The sequence below is a fragment of the Daldinia caldariorum genome (assembly GCF_022478825.1).
Source record: "Daldinia caldariorum strain CBS 122874 unplaced genomic scaffold F4812scaffold_8, whole genome shotgun sequence".
Taxonomy (NCBI): Eukaryota; Fungi; Ascomycota; class Sordariomycetes; order Xylariales; family Hypoxylaceae; genus Daldinia; species Daldinia caldariorum.
In genome coordinates, this window is record NW_025953044.1 from 909,033 (window position 1) to 928,973 (window position 19,941).

At 49.1% G+C, this 19,941-nt stretch overlaps 8 protein-coding genes across 8 annotated transcripts; 4 read left to right on the forward strand and 4 right to left on the reverse strand.

The window, feature by feature from the left end:
• Nucleotides 1–228: 228 nt before the first annotated feature.
• Nucleotides 229–1,243, reverse strand: F4812DRAFT_428485 (uncharacterized protein). The gene is made up of 2 exons (XM_047934193.1): nucleotides 1,034–1,243; nucleotides 229–879 (listed from the first exon to the last, which is right to left on the reverse strand). The coding sequence occupies exons 1-2, from the start codon at nucleotides 1,140–1,142 to the stop codon at nucleotides 698–700; spliced, it is 291 nt and encodes a 96-aa protein (XP_047790319.1). The 5' UTR covers nucleotides 1,143–1,243; the 3' UTR covers nucleotides 229–697.
• A 207-nt stretch (nucleotides 1,244–1,450) lies between these two features.
• On the reverse strand, nucleotides 1,451–3,957 carry F4812DRAFT_428486 (Mpp10 protein). Its single transcript, XM_047934194.1, has one exon. It carries the CDS (start codon nucleotides 3,752–3,754, stop codon nucleotides 1,523–1,525), a length of 2,232 nt encoding a protein of 743 aa, XP_047790320.1. The 5' UTR covers nucleotides 3,755–3,957; the 3' UTR covers nucleotides 1,451–1,522.
• Nucleotides 3,958–3,965: 8 nt separating this feature from the next.
• Nucleotides 3,966–6,153, forward strand: F4812DRAFT_428487 (Mu homology domain-containing protein). Its single transcript, XM_047934195.1, has 2 exons — nucleotides 3,966–4,178; nucleotides 4,250–6,153. Exons 1-2 carry the CDS (start codon nucleotides 4,135–4,137, stop codon nucleotides 5,814–5,816), a joined length of 1,611 nt encoding a protein of 536 aa, XP_047790321.1. The 5' UTR covers nucleotides 3,966–4,134; the 3' UTR covers nucleotides 5,817–6,153.
• Nucleotides 6,154–6,350: 197 nt separating this feature from the next.
• Nucleotides 6,351–8,091, forward strand: F4812DRAFT_386993 (malonyl CoA-acyl carrier protein transacylase). Its single transcript, XM_047932075.1, has 2 exons — nucleotides 6,351–6,642; nucleotides 6,703–8,091. Exons 1-2 carry the CDS (start codon nucleotides 6,468–6,470, stop codon nucleotides 7,800–7,802), a joined length of 1,275 nt encoding a protein of 424 aa, XP_047790322.1. The 5' UTR covers nucleotides 6,351–6,467; the 3' UTR covers nucleotides 7,803–8,091.
• On the forward strand, nucleotides 8,090–9,350 carry F4812DRAFT_386994 (snare-like protein). The gene is made up of 2 exons (XM_047932076.1): nucleotides 8,090–8,394; nucleotides 8,555–9,350. The coding sequence occupies exons 1-2, from the start codon at nucleotides 8,344–8,346 to the stop codon at nucleotides 9,176–9,178; spliced, it is 675 nt and encodes a 224-aa protein (XP_047790323.1). The 5' UTR covers nucleotides 8,090–8,343; the 3' UTR covers nucleotides 9,179–9,350.
• On the reverse strand, nucleotides 9,001–12,040 carry F4812DRAFT_428492 (AFG1-like ATPase-domain-containing protein). The gene has a single exon (XM_047934196.1). The coding sequence runs from the start codon at nucleotides 11,521–11,523 to the stop codon at nucleotides 9,523–9,525; it is 2,001 nt and encodes a 666-aa protein (XP_047790324.1). The 5' UTR covers nucleotides 11,524–12,040; the 3' UTR covers nucleotides 9,001–9,522.
• A 579-nt stretch (nucleotides 12,041–12,619) lies between these two features.
• On the forward strand, nucleotides 12,620–17,332 carry F4812DRAFT_387052 (Non-repetitive/WGA-negative nucleoporin C-terminal-domain-containing protein). The gene is made up of 4 exons (XM_047932077.1): nucleotides 12,620–13,074; nucleotides 13,143–13,212; nucleotides 13,277–16,669; nucleotides 16,724–17,332. Exons 1-4 carry the CDS (start codon nucleotides 12,745–12,747, stop codon nucleotides 17,068–17,070), a joined length of 4,140 nt encoding a protein of 1,379 aa, XP_047790325.1. The 5' UTR covers nucleotides 12,620–12,744; the 3' UTR covers nucleotides 17,071–17,332.
• A 94-nt stretch (nucleotides 17,333–17,426) lies between these two features.
• Nucleotides 17,427–19,695, reverse strand: F4812DRAFT_387067 (MATE efflux family protein). Its single transcript, XM_047932078.1, has 2 exons — nucleotides 18,972–19,695; nucleotides 17,427–18,847 (listed from the first exon to the last, which is right to left on the reverse strand). The coding sequence occupies exons 1-2, from the start codon at nucleotides 19,246–19,248 to the stop codon at nucleotides 17,595–17,597; spliced, it is 1,530 nt and encodes a 509-aa protein (XP_047790326.1). The 5' UTR covers nucleotides 19,249–19,695; the 3' UTR covers nucleotides 17,427–17,594.
• Between the last annotated feature and the right edge of the window lie 246 nt (nucleotides 19,696–19,941).

The window sequence follows — 19,941 nt, forward strand, 5'->3', positions numbered from 1 at the left end:
CACCACGTGGAAGATTCATATACCAATGTTGGTACATACATATTTTATCCTGAGCTACCTCTAATAAGTGGCCGTTGATGACGCCTTGGGTACCTATCTTAGGTACTTACTAGCCTGCCTACCATGTGAGACTATTGGGACAGAAATGTTTCAAAGAGAAAGCTTAGTTACCTTAGGAAGGTAGGTTAGGTAGGTACCTAAGGTATAAAATAAGAAGTTGCAAGAATCTGATAATATTAATAGCATCGCAATTAACTTAGTGATACGTAATACACGCGTGATAGTTCATTATCATATGTATCTGCAGAGCATAATCTTAGACCATCCGATGCTAATGACGAGGTCTCTATCAATGTAAATTTTTACACCTGTATCATCAACCATAATTCAATAACACGGCGAGCGGGAATCTTGCCTGATGTACACCCTCATGTCCAAGGCAGGTAGCTATTCTACCCCAGAGTTCACATAGTACAGCCAATTCTACCATTGGCATCATTCTTCCCATAACACCGCATCGGATCTCATAGCACAACCTCTTTAACCCGCCATAATGCTGGCATGAGCAGCAACAGGAATCGGTCGCTACATTATCTATTCTCCGTCACGGAGTCATGTTGTATAAGAGTGGAGGGATTTTTTTTATTCGTTTTGGGGGGCTCCTTTTCAATGTCGTAAACGCATCGTCGCAGGCCTGCTATAGGAACAACCTCCAGACGCCCAGCCAAGCCAACCCGAGGGACGTAGCCGCGATGCCGAACCGTCGGCTGCGCATGCCGAGTATCGATTTGCTCGCGATAATCCGCGCCTGGTTCTTCTCGAGTTCCCGCTGCCCCGTGTAGTAGCTGTACGCGGCTAGGCCGATGAACGCGCCGCCGCCTGTAGTAGTTTTGCTCGTTAGTACCTAAATCTGTAGTTCGAGTCTCGGTATGGAAAAGCCTGTCGCCTGCGCATCGCATGACGAATAAATAGAAAATAGGAAGAGGAAAAAAAGAAGAAAAAAAACTAAAGTGCGCGATTGACGTTGACTGACCTACGACTCTGCACGGGAGACAATCATCGCCCCGATCCTGCTTTAGTAGTTCTCTGAGGTCCTCGGGCTTGTCAAGAGTGCCGACCGTGGGCACCTTATCCCTACTCATGGTGGAAAAAAGACGAGGCGGAGTTCTGGCGCACCAAGGGAACAACAGACAGAAAAGAGATGTCGCGAAGCCTGCCCCTTGACAATGGCAACAATATTTTTTTGTAAGTCGCTAAAACGCCACTGACGCTCGAGTTGGACCGTGCACTTTCACCAGAACCCCGCAGCCCCGCTAGCCCTCCGCCTAGACCGACTTTACGTAATCACTTCCGGGGCCGTAAAATCGGAGACATGTCCGGCTTTTACTCGAAACACGACTTAGGTACGGTACATAGTATCTCCGAGATGTAGGTACGCAAGGTTGAATTTGCAGTATATTGATACAATTCAAGAATTACAATGTCAATCCAAAATTCATTAATATTCACAAAGCTGCCTGTATCAAAGCTTGAAGCTACTACTTGACGCAGCCTTAGCCGCTTTCGCCTTATTACCCTCCATATCCACAATCTCGCCCTTCTTATTGATAACCTTGACACCTCCCAGTTTAAGATCACCAAGCGTTTGCTTCTGCGCCTGAGCCTTCGCGCTCTTCGGTTTATTGTCGGCGAGACCACCGGCCTTCCGTATCCTCTCCTTCTCTCTCCTGCGTCTTCTGATCTTGTCCTCTCTGCTCATCTCCTCCTTAGCAACAGGTAGACCACTCTTAGCAACCACCTCGCCCTTTTCAGCTGTTTCCTTGCCAGCCTTGTAGATTTCTTGCGGCGCCAAGGTGTGATCTCCGCCGCTGACACCTTGCGCGGTTGTAGGCTGTGCATCTTCCATGCTGATAGTTGCCACGTCCGATACGACTGTGAGCGTCGGTGCAGCAGGCTTGGGTTTGTAGTGCCAACTAGTAAGAGCATCCAAGTTTGCACTAACTTCTTTCCACATCTGCTCAATTTCCTTTTCTTCCTTTCGAAGTTTCTCGTCGGATTTGCTCACGTAAGAATCGGGATTTGTGTTCTTGACATGCTCTTCTTCGTAGATCTCCGCAAGTGACTGCTTGGCTTTAGTGTCATCCAAATCGACGAGCCCTCGTCTGGTATTGGACGAAAACTCTGAGGCGTCAGGGCGCCGTTTAATAACCTCGTCGAATTCCTGGGCTAAAATACGGCGCTTGATCATATCCTCGATGCTCTCGCTCACTTCAGCCGTAATGACCGGTACAGGCTTACCAACGTGCTCAAAGTCGAGCTCTTCCTCTAGCAGGGAATTCATCGGTCTGTCAACGGCCTTGGCTTCTCCGGACATCGCCCATTCCCTCTTAGCCACATTTGCAGCTTCAAGCTTTCGAATCTCTTCGGCTAGCTTGGCCTGCCGCCTTTCGTGCGCAGATCTCCTGGATTTAGGGTCGCCCGCAGAAACGTCAGATAGAGCGTCTTCGGAATCCTCTCTCTCTGACTCATCTTCGAATAGATCTCGTCTAACATCAGCCATTGCTCGGTCAACGTCGTTGTCGTCTGGCTTCGTCGGTTGGAGCTCCCTGAATTTCCTAGACTTGCCGTTCTTGGTCCCTTTGCGCTGTGGAGGCGCAAAGAAGTCTTTGTAGTAGATCTCATTGGCATTGGAATCATCTTCTCCATCCATTTCGTCATCTTCTTGGTCACTTTCTCCTTCCGGCGCATCTAGGTCCATATTACCAAAGGTAGGTCCTCCGTCTTCATCGTCGTCCTCGACATCGGAAAGCATATCCTCGTCAACGTCTTCGGTTGGCTTCTTAGACGGCTTTCTACTGCTAGATGGCTTTAAAGACCGTGGATCGGCATGCCAGTCTACTTCATCGTCGTCGCTTGCACGATCGGCATCCGGGTCTCCTCGAGCATCCGCCTCCTCAAACCATTGGGTCTGTTTGTTAAATTCGTCGATAGAAAAGAAGCCATCATTAAGACCGTTGGGATCTTCGACTAGCTCTTGGGGAGCTTCCTCGGATTCATCTTCAGATTCAGCCTCATCTTCCTCGTCAATATCTTCCAGACCATCTTCCATATCGTTCTCTGATAATTCAGCATCGTCCTCGAGGTCTTCTTCGTCAATCTCTTCGTCTTCATCGGCATCTTCCGAATCTTCGAGCTCTGAGCCAGACTCGTTGTCTTCCGAATCATCGTCAGAAACGTCCTCAGCCGATTCAGTAGCATCAATATGCGCATCTCCGTTGACTCCATTCACCTGGATTTCATTCCGGTCTTCCAATTCTTGGAGCGCACTTTTCGAATCCTGTAGTGCACTTGTAATAATTCTTCTTGCCTGCTGCCAAACCTGACCACTTTCGAACCCGTCGACGTGAAGCTTCCTGATCTTTAGTATTTCGCCTTTTCCTAATCCGTTTTCAGCTCGCTTTCGCTTCTTGCTCTCTTCCCGTTGGCGCTGTTGTTGTTCGTCGCATATTTGCCCAGCATACGCGTCGAGGGTGGCCTTCGCAAGCTGTAACGAAGCGTTCGGAATTGCCGATGCTGGCTGTAGGAAGGTATGTCGATTTCCCGACTTGATAGCCTCGAAGAGTTCCAGCATTTCTATGGCGCTAGATGGTTTTGATGAATCGGCGAAAGAAGATAAAAATCCTACTGACGGCGCGTGGGTTAAAGTATACGAAGTGGAGGTTATGGAAGACGTAGTACTAGCAGACCCCGCCATTTCTTGTTTGCTGGTTATTGCATCGAGGAGGGAAGGATGAACAGAATTACTATGTAAATTTGGTACTTGATCTATCCACGGTTCGGCAAATCCAAGAAAAATTGTCCGTTTTAGAAAAATTTCCCAGCTTAAGGACGAGAGCGAAAAAAAAGACCCCACAAGTTAACTAAAGTTGCTTATCGATAAAAACAGGTAAGTTAATGGGCCGTCCCACAATTTAGTCCCATCTCAGGTGGCATCCCCTCTACGGATCCGTACTATGTACAATACCTTAGGTACCTCTAAGGCTCTAAGGCTCTGACGGCATTAGGTACACCTTGGGAGTTGCTTTCTACAATTTGTTAGCTTTTCTTGATGATGCGCATAGCAACCCACCCGCCATGAACGGTGTAATAGAGGCACTGCACATCTACGATGAGCATAAGTCAGTTAACCAGTTAAACCCCCTCAAAAGTTAGATTTCAATTTCTTTTCCAACTAACAACCAACATGCAGTCGTGCGATCCTCTCTCATACTTATACCTCGCGTCCTCTTTCAGCCGCCGCCCTTCTTCCCCTGTATCTCGAACGTCCAGCTCCAAGACCTAATCTAATATACCTATCGAATACCAACCCTCCGACCCTTGTATTCAGTCTTATTCATGCAAATATTCTCTATCTAGCCACCTCTTCTTCCGAAATAGAGCCTCTTCTCGTCCTCGAGTTTCTCCATCGTATAATAGACGCCCTTGAAGAGTTCCTTGGCGCACCGGTTCTAGCGCACAAGATCGAAGCAAACTACGATGTCGTTGCTCAACTTCTTACTGAGATGTGCGATGCCGGCACCGTTAGTACTACAGAACCGAACGCTCTAAGGGATGTGATCGAAGTAGAGGGTCTTCTAGGAAAACTATTAGGTAGCATTAATCTACCTGGCAAATCCCCTAGTAACTCAAGCAGCCCATCTCTTATAGCTCAGACTACGCCGGCTCTCCCCTGGAGGCGGGCGAATGTTCGGCATACATCAAACGAGCTCTACGCCGATATTGTGGAAACGTTATCCGTTACTCTTGCGCCATCTGGTAGGCCGATCGCCGCATATGCGAATGGTACTATTGCATTTACGTCCAAGGTATCTGGAGTCCCAGATATCCTTTTAAACCTCACCGGGCCCTCGGGAAAGCATAACCTGAAGAGTGTCATGGAGTTACCAGTATTCCATCCGTGTGTGCGATTGAATAGATGGAAGGAGAGCCCAGGAGAACTCAGCTTCATACCTCCAGATGGACGTTTCATCCTTGCAGGCTACGAAGTAGATTTACTGCCTTTTACTAACGGGAAGAGTGGCAATTTGAACTCGAACAGCCTCAGGCTCCCGGTAAACCTTGAAGTCAAAACTAGTTTAGGCTCGACCGGTTCAGACTTCGAAGTGCGGCTCAACATCAATAAAAACTTTGGATCTTCCAATTCCTCAATATCGGGGTCATCCGGTAGAGGAAGTGGCCCGGGTGGTAGAGGATTCGGAGGACAACAACCGGGCTCGGCCGGCGCGCCATTATTACAAGACCTTATCGTCTCAATGCCCTTACCTGCTGAGGTTAGGAATCTTTCGGATATTCGACCGAGCAAGGGAGATGCCAGTTTTAATCCGGCGGATAAAATGCTCGAATGGCATATACCAACGAAGGGGCTTTCGGCGGGAACACCTTATTATGGCCTTCGCTGCTCTGTTCAGGGGCCCTTAACTGAAGATCAAAAAGATAGCGATCCTAACGGATTTGGTTTCGGTAGGGACTATACTTATGACGAGCCATATCAGAGCAATTTAGATGAGAAGTCCAAAAATGGCGGAGGGATCTCAGATGACGAGAAGGACGCCAAAAGAATTGCCCAAAACAAGATCCTGATGCCGAGCTCTGCGTCTGTCAGCTTCTCTGTAAAGGGTTGGCTATCAAGTGGAATTAAGGTAGAGAGCATCCTCATTGACCCGAGAAAGAGTCGAGGTCTCGGCGAAGGAATAAAGCCTTATAAGGGTGTGAAGTATCTTACTATCAGCAAAGGGGGCGTCGAGATTAGATGCTAAAGGGGCACGTAGGGCATATTAACGGTTAGGTTACATTTGGGAGTTGGCACTATCCAGTAATGCATTGCATGATTGTATGATTGCATGATCGGCGTTTTGGTGTCCATGCATAGATCAACAGGACATCGAGCTAGGTGCTAATTGAATCATGAATGATTACCTCTGTCTTCCTCGATTATGAGGTACCTAACCTAGTCTGGGTACCTACGTTTAACCATTAATGATGCAACTATTTCCGACGGATATCTTCGGATGTACATGAATACATGTATTGAGCTAGACCCTGGGCAACCGGGGAAGAATGTGGGGGAGGGGAGGGACCTTGGCAATTGCGGGCAGCTTCGATTGGCATCAGTATCGAACGATGGCCGAGGTAGGTATCTCTCTAGCTTACCTGAGGACCTAGGACCTAGGTAGCTGTACCCGTCAGCTCTGTACCTCGATACCTCAACAAGATTCGTCAACCGGAGCTTCCATTGTAACAAACTTTTTGAACTTTCGATCCTTTCATCCGATTTCTCTTTCTTACCAATTCTTATTTTACGTTCATTATTATTACTTCCTTACTCGACTCAACGGCTAAACCACAGGTACGCATTCGATGACCGTGAGAATCCATCGCCGCAGCGCAAACAAAGCTGGCCTGCGGTGATGAGCATGCTTGTTTCCCCGTTGCGTCGGCCCATCCGCGCCACGGGCAACCTAGGCCGCCGACTCAGCTCAATCGGCTCTCTTAACTCGGCGGCACTCTTCATATGTCCAATTGGTTGTCGAAATTATGTATCGACAAAAGGGAAGAGGCCGCGGACAGCTATCTTTTTTCCAGGTTAGCGTCACAACAAACAACTTTCAAGGACCAAACTAACCAGTTCTCTCATTATTACAGGCCAGGGAGTCCAGAAAGTTGGAATGCTTACGCCCTGGATCGAGACTTTTCCAACTAGAGCCGCGCAGATAATTGATGAGATTGATAGCTATATGGGATACAAACTATCCGATATAATACAAAATGGCCCAAGTCAAGTACTAACCGCAACGCCCTACGCCCAACCGGCGATCATGGCAACTTCTATCTTCATCCTTCGCATTCTCGAGAACGAATTCAACTTCGACGTCTCCAAGCGAGTTGATGTATCACTCGGACATTCCCTGGGCGAGTTCGCAGCTCTAGTAGCGGGAGGTGTTTTGGAGTTTCAAGATGCTTTATATATGGTGCGCAAGCGCGCGGAGGCTATGACAGAAGCTACTCAGAAGGCCAAGGATAAATATGGAGGAGAATACGGCATGGTAGCTGTGGTTACGGAACCTGAGTATCTAACTCAACTGATCGAGGCCATAGACGACTTCGTGGGATACCGCAGTGCGGGCGCGAGAAGCGAGAGCGCCGACTCCATGAAACCCATCGATCAAGTGCTCATCGCAAATATCAACAGCAAGAATCAAATTGTTCTGAGCGGGAATATACAGCGGATCAAGGAACTAATAGCTCACGTGCGACAATTTCTCGGCCATGACCCTAGAGCGGTTCGGTTAAATAGCGATAGTCCATTCCACAGCCCGATCATGAGACCGGCCGTCGCAGTGATGCGAGAATTAGTCTCGAGAAAGAGTAGAATCAAGGGTCGCGAAGATAAAGACGTGATCACTTTTCCGGGCCGACTACAATGTATAAGCAACGTGAGTGCGCGGCCGTTCGAAAGCGCCGCGGACGTCAAAGATCTCTTGGCACGGCAATGCCTCGAGACTGTCAGATGGTGGGATAGCATCAAGTACCTGGATCAAGAGCAGAAGGTCAGGAGATGGATAGGTATCGGGCCCGGGAAAGTCGGTAGGAACCTCGTAGGAAAGGAGGTAGGCATGCGCGGGATGGACACAGTTAAAGGGGGCGGCGTTTGGGCTATCACCGATCCCATCGAGCTCGAGGATGTCTTGAAAGGGTTGGAGCAGACGGAGTCATTACCGGAGGAAGAGGAGGACGAGGAGTAAGCGCATCTATAGGATGCTACGTCGGACCGACATACTAGACATGGTGATGCTGTTAGGCTTATAAGACAACCTTTCCATGTTAGGGGAGGAGAAAGGGGGGGTTGGTGTAAGATCTCTTAAGATTTATCCAACCATCTAAACTATGTGGTATTACTTTGTAGTTAGATATGGTGATAGATGGATGGAGTTACGTTGGATCAAGGCGATTTAAGCGTTCTATAATAGTTGAATGATAAATGTATATTTTTGTTCTTTATATTCGTTATCTCTACTTGATTTTTGTCACCTCTTCACTTCAATACCTAGTGGTAGGCCGTAAGACCCCTGAATATGTTCTAGCTTCCCCCCTGTCCCTTAATTCACTGAAGACTACCTAAAATAGTGGGGCAGCTTCAGGTCCACTACCTCTATCGATAGCTCAACTTCACATACCTAACCCAAGCTCTTGTTACCCTTCTGCCCTTCTACATATTCTTCTTGTCCTCAATCCTACCTAAACGAACGCACGCACACCAGCGCATAGCCGGCAGCAAATGTAGCAATGGCGACCACGATACCTTCGATAGCCTGTCTTGGAGTCATAGGGCGAAACGTATGTCCTTTACTTCTTTCATTCACCCAATACCCGAACCCATATCTTGCTTCCATTCATCCAACCAACCAACCAACCAACTACTCTTATGACGATGATGATGATAGCCACCACCACCGTCCCGTTTCGCTCTCTCGCTAACATCGAAACTGCCTTCTAGAACAACCCCCTCCACATAACCATCTTCCCCTCCTACGACCCCGCGAGCAACACCCGCGCCCCGCTACGCACCCCCCTGCAGTTCTCCCTCCTTCTCAGCAGCACCCTCGACATCTTCGACACGCGCGCGCGCCGCGCCGCCACCACCGCCCCTAACACTTCTACTGCTGCAACAGCAACAGCAGCCGGCAGCGCACCCCTGCTCACGGGCGATTTCGGCCTCCTGCACGCCGTCGACGAGCGCCTGGCCGCGTACGGTTTCGAGACGAACACGGGGGTGAAGTTCGTCGCTGTGGTGGACATGCGGGGACGCTACAGCGGTGGCCTTGGTCCCGCCGGTTCTGCTCCCGGAGGAGCAGGGGGAGGGGTCGCGGGGATGCGAGGCGGCGTCGGACTCAGGGAGACGGAGCTGCGCGTCGTGTTCCGCGCCATGCAGACGGCGTACGTGCGGCTGCTGCAGAACCCGTTCTACGACCCGGACGAGCACGCGCCGCTCGCGGGACCAGGAGGAGGAGGAGGTGGTGGTGGTGGTGGTGTCGGCGGGAAGAGGATTACGAGTCACAAGTTTGCCGAGGAGATGAGGAGGATTGGGGAGGGGTGGGCGCCTGGGGTGACGAATTTATAGGTAGTTGGTTGCGTGATGAAGAAGAAGAAGAAAGAAGAGGAGAAGGAGGAAGAAGGGGGGAGGAGGAGGAGGATATATACGAGACGAGTCTCGGTTTGGGACAACTTGGCTGTTCAAAATGAGTACCTAAGATTAGGTACCTAACCTAATGCATATGAAAAAAGGCGTTATGGACTGGCATAGAGAGCATGGAGTCTAGGAGTTTGCATTATGGAATAAACTGTGGTATTTCTTCTATACGGTGTTGCTTGCGCAGTTATATACCTAGGTGCCTAAGGAGGTAGGTAGGTACATATACATCTCTATGTGAACGTGATATACACCGATCGTATTGGACCGAGTCCCTACTTTTGGTTCTGATTTTTGACCTGGCCTTCCCCCGAAAAGGCCTTTCTCAAATATTCGAGCCGTAGCCTTTGAAGACCTGCCGGTTCTTCAAGTTCTACGGATGGCCCCATGCTAGCATCGTCCCCTCGAACAACCGGCGAAGCCGTCCAGGGCCGTGGCTTCGAAACCGGCGAGCCTTCCCAATGCCGCGCTTCTGGGGGAAGTGGTTGCCACCAGCCATCGCCCGTGCGGCTGTGCCATTGAGCTCCGCAGAGTTCCCAGAGGCGACTCGTGGCACGCTTGTAAGCGAAACGTTCGTCTTCTCCGGTAAACGCACTGGTATTACTGAAGTCTACTTTGGACTTCTGCTCTACGCCAAAGTCGGAATCCTGGTCTGGATCATAGTCTGTATTATTCGAATCAGTGTACGAAGAAATATTTGGTCTAAATGGAGACATAGTGTCTTGGTACACCTCGGCGAATGTCTCAGAGTGTATTGCGTCTCCATCAACGCTCTCATTTTCGTTGCTAACATCCTGTTTTATTGGTGAGGTGACGGCGTTGGCTTCCGGGAAGAATAGATGATCGGGTCCGGCTTCGGCCCGGATGATCAACTTGCATCGGGCTTCGTACAAAGCGTCCAATAGCGTAATAAGCCTTCTTGCCTCGTTTTTCTTAAGAATCGTCAAAATGGGTACACCATCAATAATAAAAGTATGAAAAGTGGAAGCCATTGTAATATAGTCAGCTGGTCCGAAGGAAGAGACAAGGTCCTTAAAGTCCCATAAGACAGTTCCGTCATACTGTTGGGGAATGGTGATAGCCCGGCCGTAGACAGTCACTGTCAATGACTTCCAAGGTATTTCTTGCTCTCCAGGTGGCAAAACCAAGTTGTTTAACTTTTCCATCCATACAGCTTCATTCGTCTCGCTTATAAGATAATAATTGTTTGGTGTTGAGATGGATAGGTTTGATTTGTCTGTCTCTTGCACCTTCGTATCGGAAGTGGCCCCTATCTTCAGGGTCATTGGTGAATTGCCAGGGACATCACTTTCAACGGGGTTTTTGACGCGTTTGCTTAGCAACTCGCTAGCCTCACGGCGCCTCCAATCTTTGCCTCCTTCCATTTGCCAAAATTCGCATCTCGCCTTTAAAACTTCTAGGAATGATGCGAAATCACTAGTAGAACCGAAGAGTTCTCCTCTTCCACGAGTTGGCCTTGACCCCAAAACTTGACCTATGAAGCCGCCAGTTGCGGGAGGGACATAGTCGACTCCGGTAGCTTTTTCCAATTCATCTGGCATACGATTCGATGAGGCGACAAGAACGCCGCCTAATTGAAAGAATGAAATGAATAGATTACTGAGAATCTTGCTCGCCGCTCTATCTGGGAGTTGAAACTCGTCCAGGAACAGAATTGGCGATTTCTCAACCATATCCTTAGCCATCCATAATAACGAATACTCCTGATCGCCACGGTCTAGGTGCGAATGCGATTTTCGGTAATGCTCTAGTTGAGACAGCGTGTACAGCATAAAAGTATTAAAATGCCATCGTCTCTTGCGACTTGTAGGTAACCCATCGGCTAGTAGGTCAAGCAGCATTGACTTGCCAGTGCCCACTTCGCCAGACAGGAATAAACCTTGTGGCGAATCTATTTGAATCGCCTCTTCATAGTTTGTTAGGACTTTTATCAGAGCCAACGCATCTTTACTCTCATTGCGAGCAAAAAAGCGAGTAAAAAGGGGGTTACGCCAGATAGAATGGCTCTCGACTGCGAGAGTACGCGATGGATCTTTATCTTTCTTTCTAGCGTTGTCTAGAGCGCTCGTAATAGCCTTCAATCTAGCACGGTACTCATGCGACGGCGAATAGTCCTTCAGCCGATGATAGACTTTTCGAAGGTGGATCGCTAGTCGATGCTGGGCAGCATCGGGAGAGCAGACCCCAGTCGCTAGTAACGACTGATATTTCACTAGGGGATCTGTGATCGTGACTGAACTAATGCTTCGTCTCATCTCGAGGTTTTGTACGACATCGACGCCCAGCTAAATAATAGGTAGCCACAATATGAAGGTCAGGACTAAATAGAATTCCATCCAGGGGGCAGGTCCCTGGGATTACCCGGCTATCATTGAGGAACTACACGTAAGAAAGTTGAATGTCTAATCCTCTAGTAGAGGACAGCATGAGTATTAAGCATGGAGCTATCCACGTTGCTAAATTTCTTGATGTTTTTAAGTAAATAGGGAAGTGATGAGAATTTCGAGAGTTTCGAAAGAGTAAACTTGCGAAATTAGGTACACTTTCCTAAAGAGGTAAATGAAGAGAAAGAAAGATTTGTAAGTGATGTTGGAATGTTATGAAAATAGATTGTAGTTATAGTAAAATAGGTTAGAGGTACCTAACTAGAACATGACAATTACAGACGAGTGAAACAACTCTACCTAACGTTAAGAGGATAAGAAAGAATTTATATTGCGAAACAGATTGGAAATAAGGTTGGTTGTCAAATTCGAGGCTCAAATATTAGAGGCTGCCCCGGATTTGTTAAGTCATTGCCCAGGTGCCATTGGCTTTTTGGTCCGTGCCAGAGAGCCAACGCACGAGCCACATGACGGTTGCAAAGCACTTGGTCCAACTTGTTCGTCCACAAGCAGCAAGCGCAAGGGTCCTGTCGTTTCTAAAATGGTCTAGCTTCAGCCGCGCCTGCATTGAACTTCTGATTGTACTGAATTCATAATCCAAGGAAACTATATGTACCTTTACGTATATATTATAGTGGAGAAGTACATAACCCAAACAAATCACTGGTAAATGCCAGGTCTACGTAGCTCCAGCTATCCCAATTCCAGTCCTGTGTTTTTTTTTTCCTTCCCCCGTCCTTACATAGTACAGGTACCCAGCTAAGGTGAAGCAACTGCCCAATCAATCGTAGCCAAACATTTGTCGGCCTCGTCATTCTTTCGCGAAAGAAGGCCTTCACCATTCAATCTTCATCTTTTTTTTATTACATCTTCATACCTCTCATATTTCTCCACCATTTTACCCACGCCCACGCCCACGACTTCTTCCGCCTCCCTCTAGCCTCCTCACGATGAACACGAATTTTCTACATCAATCGATCCATCGATAAATACGGGTTATCTCATCGCTAAAAAAAAAAGAGTCTTGGATTGCATCCTAGTTTTAGACCCTGTTGTTCATCTTACGGACTCATACTGCAGAATTGCTACATCATGTTTTCGGCTACAGCCAACGGCGCTGAAAATGTGTCGCCTACTTTATCGACAACCCGTGGTCGACGGCGTCAACGACCGGTGAGCTCAGATAACTCGGTGCAGCAACCGAAAGCGAAGCGACAGAGACTACCCTTGACCGACCAAACCCTTGCGAATTCTACTGCCACTCCTGAGACGTACGAAGTCAAGTCCGCGAGGCCTTCGATTGTAGATGTGAAGCAAGATGGAATTGAGGAATCGCCTACGCCTAAGCAGGAACTCAGTCTTCGATCGAAGAAAGTTCGACCAGGCGAACGTCTTAACAAGGGGGACGGTAGTACGCTTTTGGTAAGCTCCAATATCAAATAGCTCCCGTGAACCTTTATATTCAAATCGCTAACGCATTAACCCTATAGTCAACGAATATCGCGTTTGATGTTCGAAAGCTCCCGGCCTTACCTGACCGATTAAAATTAGACACTGGTAGTATGCTGCTTATTCACCGCTCGTCGATTAGTTGACATTTTATATGGCTAACCTTAGCGCGTAGGTCGTCAACATGGTTCCGTCGACAGCTCCACAGGATATGCCCTCAGCCTTTCTCATACGCATGCCATCGTATGGCCATATGCGGCGCCTGCCCAGTCTCCTGAATCATTTACCTTTGCGTTGCCGTATCCCTCCAAATCCTCAAGCGACCTTTTACCCCTGGGCGCGCTTGTCCCCCCGTCTGCATCCTCTTCTGAACCGGGTTTGGTGGTAGTAATGCCTACTAACGGCAAGGTAACCTACTGGGAATCGATATCAAGCGCGACGACACTGGATTTTATGCGCCAACAACAAAATGGCGTTGAAGGCTCTATCACCGGAATGTTTTCCGGGGAGTCCGTCATTCAGATAACTAATGCCGAATCCGCGGCCGGTTTTGTCATTGCATTCAGTAGTGGGCGCCTAGCATATTTGAGCGTCCGAGACACGCATGGCCGCCCGAAAATTTCGACTCAGTTCTTGCGTACTAACCTTGGTCCTACTAGTAGCGGGTTCTTTGGAAGTCTTCGACATGTGCTTTCACAGACTGCTTCCCAGGGAGATATTGCTGCCGTACGATCCGAAAGGTCTTCTAAGCAAGGCGAATGCACTGTCGTTGCTGTTACGTCAAAAGGGCGCCTGCATTCTTGGAGGGTGCACAGGGGAGGGCATCATGACCTTCTTGTTGAGGTCGATGCTCGCAACATCATTCTTGGGGCTCTCCAGCAGATGGACAGCATAAGCGCCAAGTTACCTGCCGAGTCACTAAAAATCCTCGACTTTTGTTTCGTACCCAAGGGCCTAGAGCGAAAATATAGCGATATGAGTCAACTTCGCAAACCCTCCGAGTTTGAAGACCAGCAACATCTATTACTGCTTGCTTCGTTATCCAACAAACAGGGATGGCGATATACACTCGTTGAAGTTATATTACACTCTGCGCTTTCTGACGAAAGCCCTGTTGAGGTTGACATGGTTCGACCGATATCTGCTTACTCTACCGCGCCGGATCCCCAAGCTCTTGCTAAACCTCGACTTTATCTTCCTCGACCCAATATCATTGCTTTCCTTGTTTTCGATCACGCTGCTGTCATAGCCTCAATTGCCCAGCCACCAGACTCCCCCGATTCGCAAATCCTCGAGGACAACCATATCATACCCGCGTCTTTTGAAGATGTCGTTGATCTACGTACGGACCCTACACTCGAGATTGTTGGTTCTGGAATCGAAGAACCCAAGACTCCAGGTTTTAGTATGGCGGAGGGCAGAGTACCTCGTATTAAGCCCAAGAATCCCGCCGCTGTACTACTGGTTCGAGGTGCCGGGACTCTCCGTATCGCATTAACAGATGTTGAACGGTTTGCAAGTGAGAAACCCCCGGAAGTTACAGCCAAAGCAAAACTTGAGCAAGCCGTGTTTTTCGGTGTCAAGGAGGATAACCCCCTCGTATTCGATAGACAACATGGTCTCCGTTTCACTGATGAAGAATATGGTGCTGCTGCTTTGGAGCTGAGCCGAGAAATTCTCACATCTGCTGGCAAACACTTCTCGACCTTAGCCGCACGTGTCGATACTAATATTAAAGAGCGTGTGCAGTACCTGGAGAAGATAATGACTCAGATCGCAAGCTTAAAAGTGAACCTGGACCGCGTTACCAAATGGCAGTTGCTTTGGAATGCAGAAAAACTTCACGTTGCTAACGTCATCTGGCACAAGCACGAGGAGTTCACTAACCTGCGCCCTATAGCTTCTAAAAAGAGTATCGTTGCGGAAATTGTCGAGTATATCCGATCCGAGGAGAAGTCTGAACCAAATCCCGCGAAAGGGGAAGTCGATGAGTTACGTCACTGGTTCATCCGCGACGTTGATCGCATGCAGATCTTCATCGCCTGGGCTTACGAAGTTATAAAACATAACTCCAAGGCTAACCTGGACCACGCGTCTCTAACGCGACTGATATACGAGGCCGCAGAAATTTACAATAGCGCGATACGGGATGCCTTCACGTTCCGTATGAGGAACCTTCAACTCTATGGTCTAGGTGGCGAGAAAATGGAGCATGGGATTTTAGCAAGCGATTATACTGGACTCCCGACCCCTTGGACCTGTCATCCCTTCATTGCCAACAATGTGAAGAGGCAAGTAGAACTGTCTACCGAGTGGGTCAAGCAACATTGGTCAGTAGATCCTGAAGGACAAAGTGCCCTGGTCCAGAAGACTAGAGAGCTTTTGCCACAAATGACCGAGGTCTACTTGACCGTCGTTCAGGAATTATCTCGATCATACCTTGCTAGTGAAGACCCGAAGAAAGCTGCGGACGGTCAGAAGTACGCGAGCATCTATGCGCAAGACCGTCATGACAAAGTTGTCCTTCTTGCCCAAACTGAAAACTGGGAAGCTGGTATAAAGATTGCTGAAAACCACGAGTCTCTTCCTGCCCTCGCAGAGATTCTTACTCGCGAAATTGACGGGCTCCGACGCCAACTTGAGACACCTGGCCTATCCCCCGAACGCATCGAAAGTCTAGAGGCAAAGGCGACTGCGAAAGAAGAGCAAGTGCGAGAGTACTTCATCACATACGGCAAAGACTTTGCCTTCCCATTTTACGAATACCTATTCAATACATTCGGAGTCGATGCTCTGCTCGAGTACGATGGAGATAAGAAGTTCAAGACGATGTATCTTCGGACTAAACCAGAACTTGCTAAAGTTTCGTGGATTAACGACATTATCGGCGAAGAGGACATTGACCACGCTGCTGACACGCTTCTCAACCTCGGCTTGGCACGTGAGCAGCAGGTCTGGAACAAGAAGATCGAGTTGAGTCTAGGCAAGCTAGCGAGGATGGCTGAAGCATCCCGGCCGTCCAGCAAAGCATCCATGAGCATACAGGATGCCAATGTCAACGGAACAGCCGAGGATGCGCAAGTGGACGCCATTGATAAGGAACTCGCTATCATTGCTGTTCAGGATGACCTATATAACACTCAGATTCGTCCGGTGATCAGTGTGGCGCTCGAGGGAGAGGAGTTAAGCGTCGTGCAAGAAACATTCGCGCTCAAGATACCCAAGAAGTATAAAATACTTTCGCAGATATTTGACGACGCGTTACGACAACTATTGAACCACGAGGCTCTAGACCCACTCACGCTCATTGATCTACTTACTTTGATCACTCTACCACCAGAGACACGGGAGCACATGCCCGACCAGTTTTTCGCGGCTCTTAGTGTAGCCTATAACAGTCTCAATGGTGCAGAGCGTGTGCAAGCAGAGCGGCTCATATGGCGGCGATGTTTCCTCAGAGAAGATTGGACGCAACTCAATAACACCACACTCAAGAACGACGATGATATCGTAGAGGTCCTTGGCCAGACCGACCTTTTCCAGTTTTACTGCACGCTCTATGCCAATCGTAAGTAGAAATGAACGAGATACTACCTTGGGTAATTATACTAATAGAAAACAGAGCAAAGCGGTGCTGATAAAAATGATTACCGGCGGCTATCCCCATCGGAGGTTGCTGGGGTATATACCGAAACCCTTGACCGACGATTTGAGAAAATGGAGAAAAGTTACCGCGAGAAGGTACTGGAGGCAATGAGGTGGGAGGACAACAACCTGCTCAAGCATATTGAAAAGCACAGGCTGGAGCAATGGGCCAAGGAAACCCGGAAATACGCCGAGGAGGCTGTCAACCAGCAGTATGACGAAACAACCGCAGCAGGAGCGGCGTTGAGCTCGCCTAGGTCGGGGTCTGGACGAAAGCAAATTAAGGGATTTGATAGTATGAATGGCAAGAACGGCACACACTAGAGATGTTGGGCATCAAGACCACAAGTCCGATAAGGACGTTTAATGCACAGGAGCGTCGGAGTTATTTGAATATTTCATTTCTTGTACCATACTGCATACTGCTCGTTTGTTTTTATATAATTGCCGTGAGGCACGGGCAAAGGGAAAAAAAGTTGACGAGAACAAAGGGGGGCATCTTCCACAGTTGAGCTTCCACCACGCAAGAACACGATACCAAGGCTCTCATGTAGCGAATACAGGGTAGCTTCGCTGACTCTCGCTTAAGCCGATGAGTTTTTTCATTCTACTTCACTATATTTAGTGTTAAAAGTTGCCCTTTTATTCATGTGATAATTATGGTTTAGTAAAGCTGAATGGTGGCATTTGTCACTTGTGTGAGGTACCTAAGGTAAATACTTTTGAGCACCGTTATTACTATTTAAGCTTTATGAAACAAATGTTTTTAACTAGGTAGGATATTATAGTTACGCTCATATGAAGCTTCTAATATTTCACACTGTATCCTTATTTCTTACTTACCTGTCTTACACTTCACTCCGATCAGCCACCTCTCCTATTCCAGCTGCGCAGTCGTCCCGAACCTCACCAGCATCAAGTCTATCTAACGCCCTATCAACCTCTTTATCCCATTTACTTAACCCGACGATCACCCATTCTAAAACTCCCACTAAGTACAAAGCAATACATTGTCCAATCCACAGGCCCTGGAGTCCCCATCCGTGGAAAGCAAGGTAAATTCCCGCCGGCAGCGCACCGCCGTAGTAGCTGATCAGATTGACCAACGCGCCAACCCACTGCCGTCCCATACCCCGCAGCACGCCGCCGCAGCTCCCGTTCAGCCCGTCGGCGATCTGGAAGAGCGCAACGAACGGCATCACGTCCGCGACGAGGCGCACCACGCGCTCGTCGTCGTTGAATATCCTGGCGAACACGTTCCGGGTGCTCATCAGGACGGTGAGGATAAGAGCGCCGAGGATCGTAGATAGGACCGCGGCGCAGTGCGCGGCGCGCGACGCTTCGCGGGGCTTCCGCGCTCCGAGCAGGTTTCCGATCCGCGCCGAGGCCGCGACGCCCAGGCCGAACGGAATCGTGTTGATGATCTGGTCGGCGGTCATGATCACGGACTGCGCCGCAAGGGTGATGGTCCCGAGCCTGCCGGCGGCCAGCGCAACGATCTCAAACGCCCACCACTCGGTCCCCACGTGGATTACTCCCAGGAAAGCCAGGCGCACAAACGGCCAGAGGTTCGAGGCTGCGCGGCGGGGAGCAAAGCCCCCCCAGCACTCGTGGCCGCGGACGAAAGCCGCGTATGCAACGAGAAGCAGGAAAGAGATCCAATACGATATCCCCGTCGCAAGGGGCGCGCCGTAGAGGCCCAAGCCAAACGGGTAGATGAAGAGGTAATTGAGCAGGGCGTTGAGCGGCGAAGTTATCAGGAGGACGTACGTGCCCGGGCGATATATGGCCTGGGCCTGCAAGTACTTCTTCATGGACTCGAACCAGACGTATCCCAGGCCTCCCGGGATGAGGATGTGCAGGAACTTGCTGCCCTCTTCGCAGATGAATTCCTCCTGTCCCAGAGCGCGGAACAGAGGTCCGGAAAATGCCCATATTGCGGCTACGACAGCGTAAAACGAGGACAGTACGATGATCCCGCGCTGGAGGAGAATGCCGAGGTCGTGCTTGTCCCGCGACCCGGTGAAGCTCGTGGATGCGAGGGTGTCTAGCGCCGTTGTGCCGCCCATGGCGATCAGCCAGCCTGTGGACATGGCGAACACTGTATGTGAAACATCGTATGTTAGATCGTGCTTTGGAATACGTATTTCAATCTCCCAAGTAGTCCTCCTGAGACGACGGGCTTAGAAGCTCTATATTCAACAAGTTAAAATTTGGGTACTAACTATAGCAAAACGCCGCCGTTGCCAGCGCTTCCGGGGAGAGGCGGCCGACGATCAAGACCGAGACAGTCTGGAGGCTGTTTTGGAGCGTGTAAGCCAGTATCACCGGGATAGCTGCTTTGGTCAAGAGCCAGATCTCGGCCAGCGATTGCCGGTATTGCGGAATATCGGGTCGGACATCTGTTAGGGGCGCTTTTGGCAGCAGGGCGGTCGATTCATCGTTGAATATACTTGAAGAAGACGTCGGAGTTGACGTCGAGGACGTGAATTCGTCAGACATTTTGAGGCATATGTGAGGTGAGTGTAGAGGTGAGTTTAGAAAGGTTTAAGCCAGGGCGATTATAGACTTATACCTAAGGCAAGATAAACGTGGGAGAGCCTTACGTATTGTGCATACATACTCTTGACCTTTGCTACCTACTTACAGAGAGTTCCACTTCGATATCTACCTTACCTACCTAGGTAGGTAAACAACTAATTGGGCAAGTCTCAGCCACTATAAGTAGGAGCAATAGTGGTTTAAGGGCTAGGAGACACTGTGATTTGCGGGACTGTATACTACCTTACTACCCGTTTACGTTTTTCAACTTGTCTAGTAGCTGCCCGTATCAGTTCGAAGCTTTTATCAGGTACCTAACTTATCTGGTCGAAGGCAAGGCTCGAAGTACTGGGTATCCCATCCCTGCGGCATTATGTAGATAAGCACACAGGCAGAAAAAGTGAATAGTGAAGTCGTGGGATGGACAACCAAACAGCCAATAGGAGATTAACTGCCCCGTAACTTAGACTTAATAAGTGAAATGTATATGTCCGTAATATCGCGTTGCACTCGGCCTTAGTCCCACAAGGAGGACCGAATGAGGATGCCGCGCATATGAGGCGTTAGATGCAGTCGCTGACGGGCAGCGGGCTGCCGTAGGAGAACGGGCATGACGATATGCCCATTCGCCAATTCGTACTTATCGTACAACCC

Bases quoted from the DNA above. Each gene is read 5' to 3' on its own strand.
- F4812DRAFT_387067 (XM_047932078.1), bottom strand. From the start codon at position 19,248: ATGTCTGACGAATTCACGTCCTCGACGTCAACTCCGACGTCTTCTTCA. The intron at 18,848-18,971 runs GTTAGTACCCAA...TTTCACATACAG, and splicing joins AACGGCGGCGTTTTGCTATA to TGTTCGCCATGTCCACAGGC.
- F4812DRAFT_428485 (XM_047934193.1), bottom strand. From the start codon at position 1,142: ATGAGTAGGGATAAGGTGCCCACGGTCGGCACTCTTGACAAGCCCGAG. The intron at 880-1,033 runs GTCAGTCAACGT...AAACTACTACAG, and splicing joins TCTCCCGTGCAGAGTCGTAG to GCGGCGGCGCGTTCATCGGC.
- F4812DRAFT_387052 (XM_047932077.1), top strand. From the start codon at position 12,745: ATGTTTTCGGCTACAGCCAACGGCGCTGAAAATGTGTCGCCTACTTTA. The intron at 13,075-13,142 runs GTAAGCTCCAAT...TTAACCCTATAG, and splicing joins GGGACGGTAGTACGCTTTTG to TCAACGAATATCGCGTTTGA. The intron at 16,670-16,723 runs GTAAGTAGAAAT...AATAGAAAACAG, and splicing joins CTGCACGCTCTATGCCAATC to AGCAAAGCGGTGCTGATAAA.
- F4812DRAFT_428487 (XM_047934195.1), top strand. From the start codon at position 4,135: ATGAACGGTGTAATAGAGGCACTGCACATCTACGATGAGCATAA. The intron at 4,179-4,249 runs GTCAGTTAACCA...ACCAACATGCAG, and splicing joins CACATCTACGATGAGCATAA to TCGTGCGATCCTCTCTCATA.
- F4812DRAFT_428492 (XM_047934196.1), bottom strand. From the start codon at position 11,523: ATGAGACGAAGCATTAGTTCAGTCACGATCACAGATCCCCTAGTGAAA.
- F4812DRAFT_386994 (XM_047932076.1), top strand. From the start codon at position 8,344: ATGGCGACCACGATACCTTCGATAGCCTGTCTTGGAGTCATAGGGCGA. The intron at 8,395-8,554 runs GTATGTCCTTTA...ACTGCCTTCTAG, and splicing joins TTGGAGTCATAGGGCGAAAC to AACAACCCCCTCCACATAAC.
- F4812DRAFT_386993 (XM_047932075.1), top strand. From the start codon at position 6,468: ATGAGCATGCTTGTTTCCCCGTTGCGTCGGCCCATCCGCGCCACGGGC. The intron at 6,643-6,702 runs GTTAGCGTCACA...TCATTATTACAG, and splicing joins GACAGCTATCTTTTTTCCAG to GCCAGGGAGTCCAGAAAGTT.
- F4812DRAFT_428486 (XM_047934194.1), bottom strand. From the start codon at position 3,754: ATGGCGGGGTCTGCTAGTACTACGTCTTCCATAACCTCCACTTCGTAT.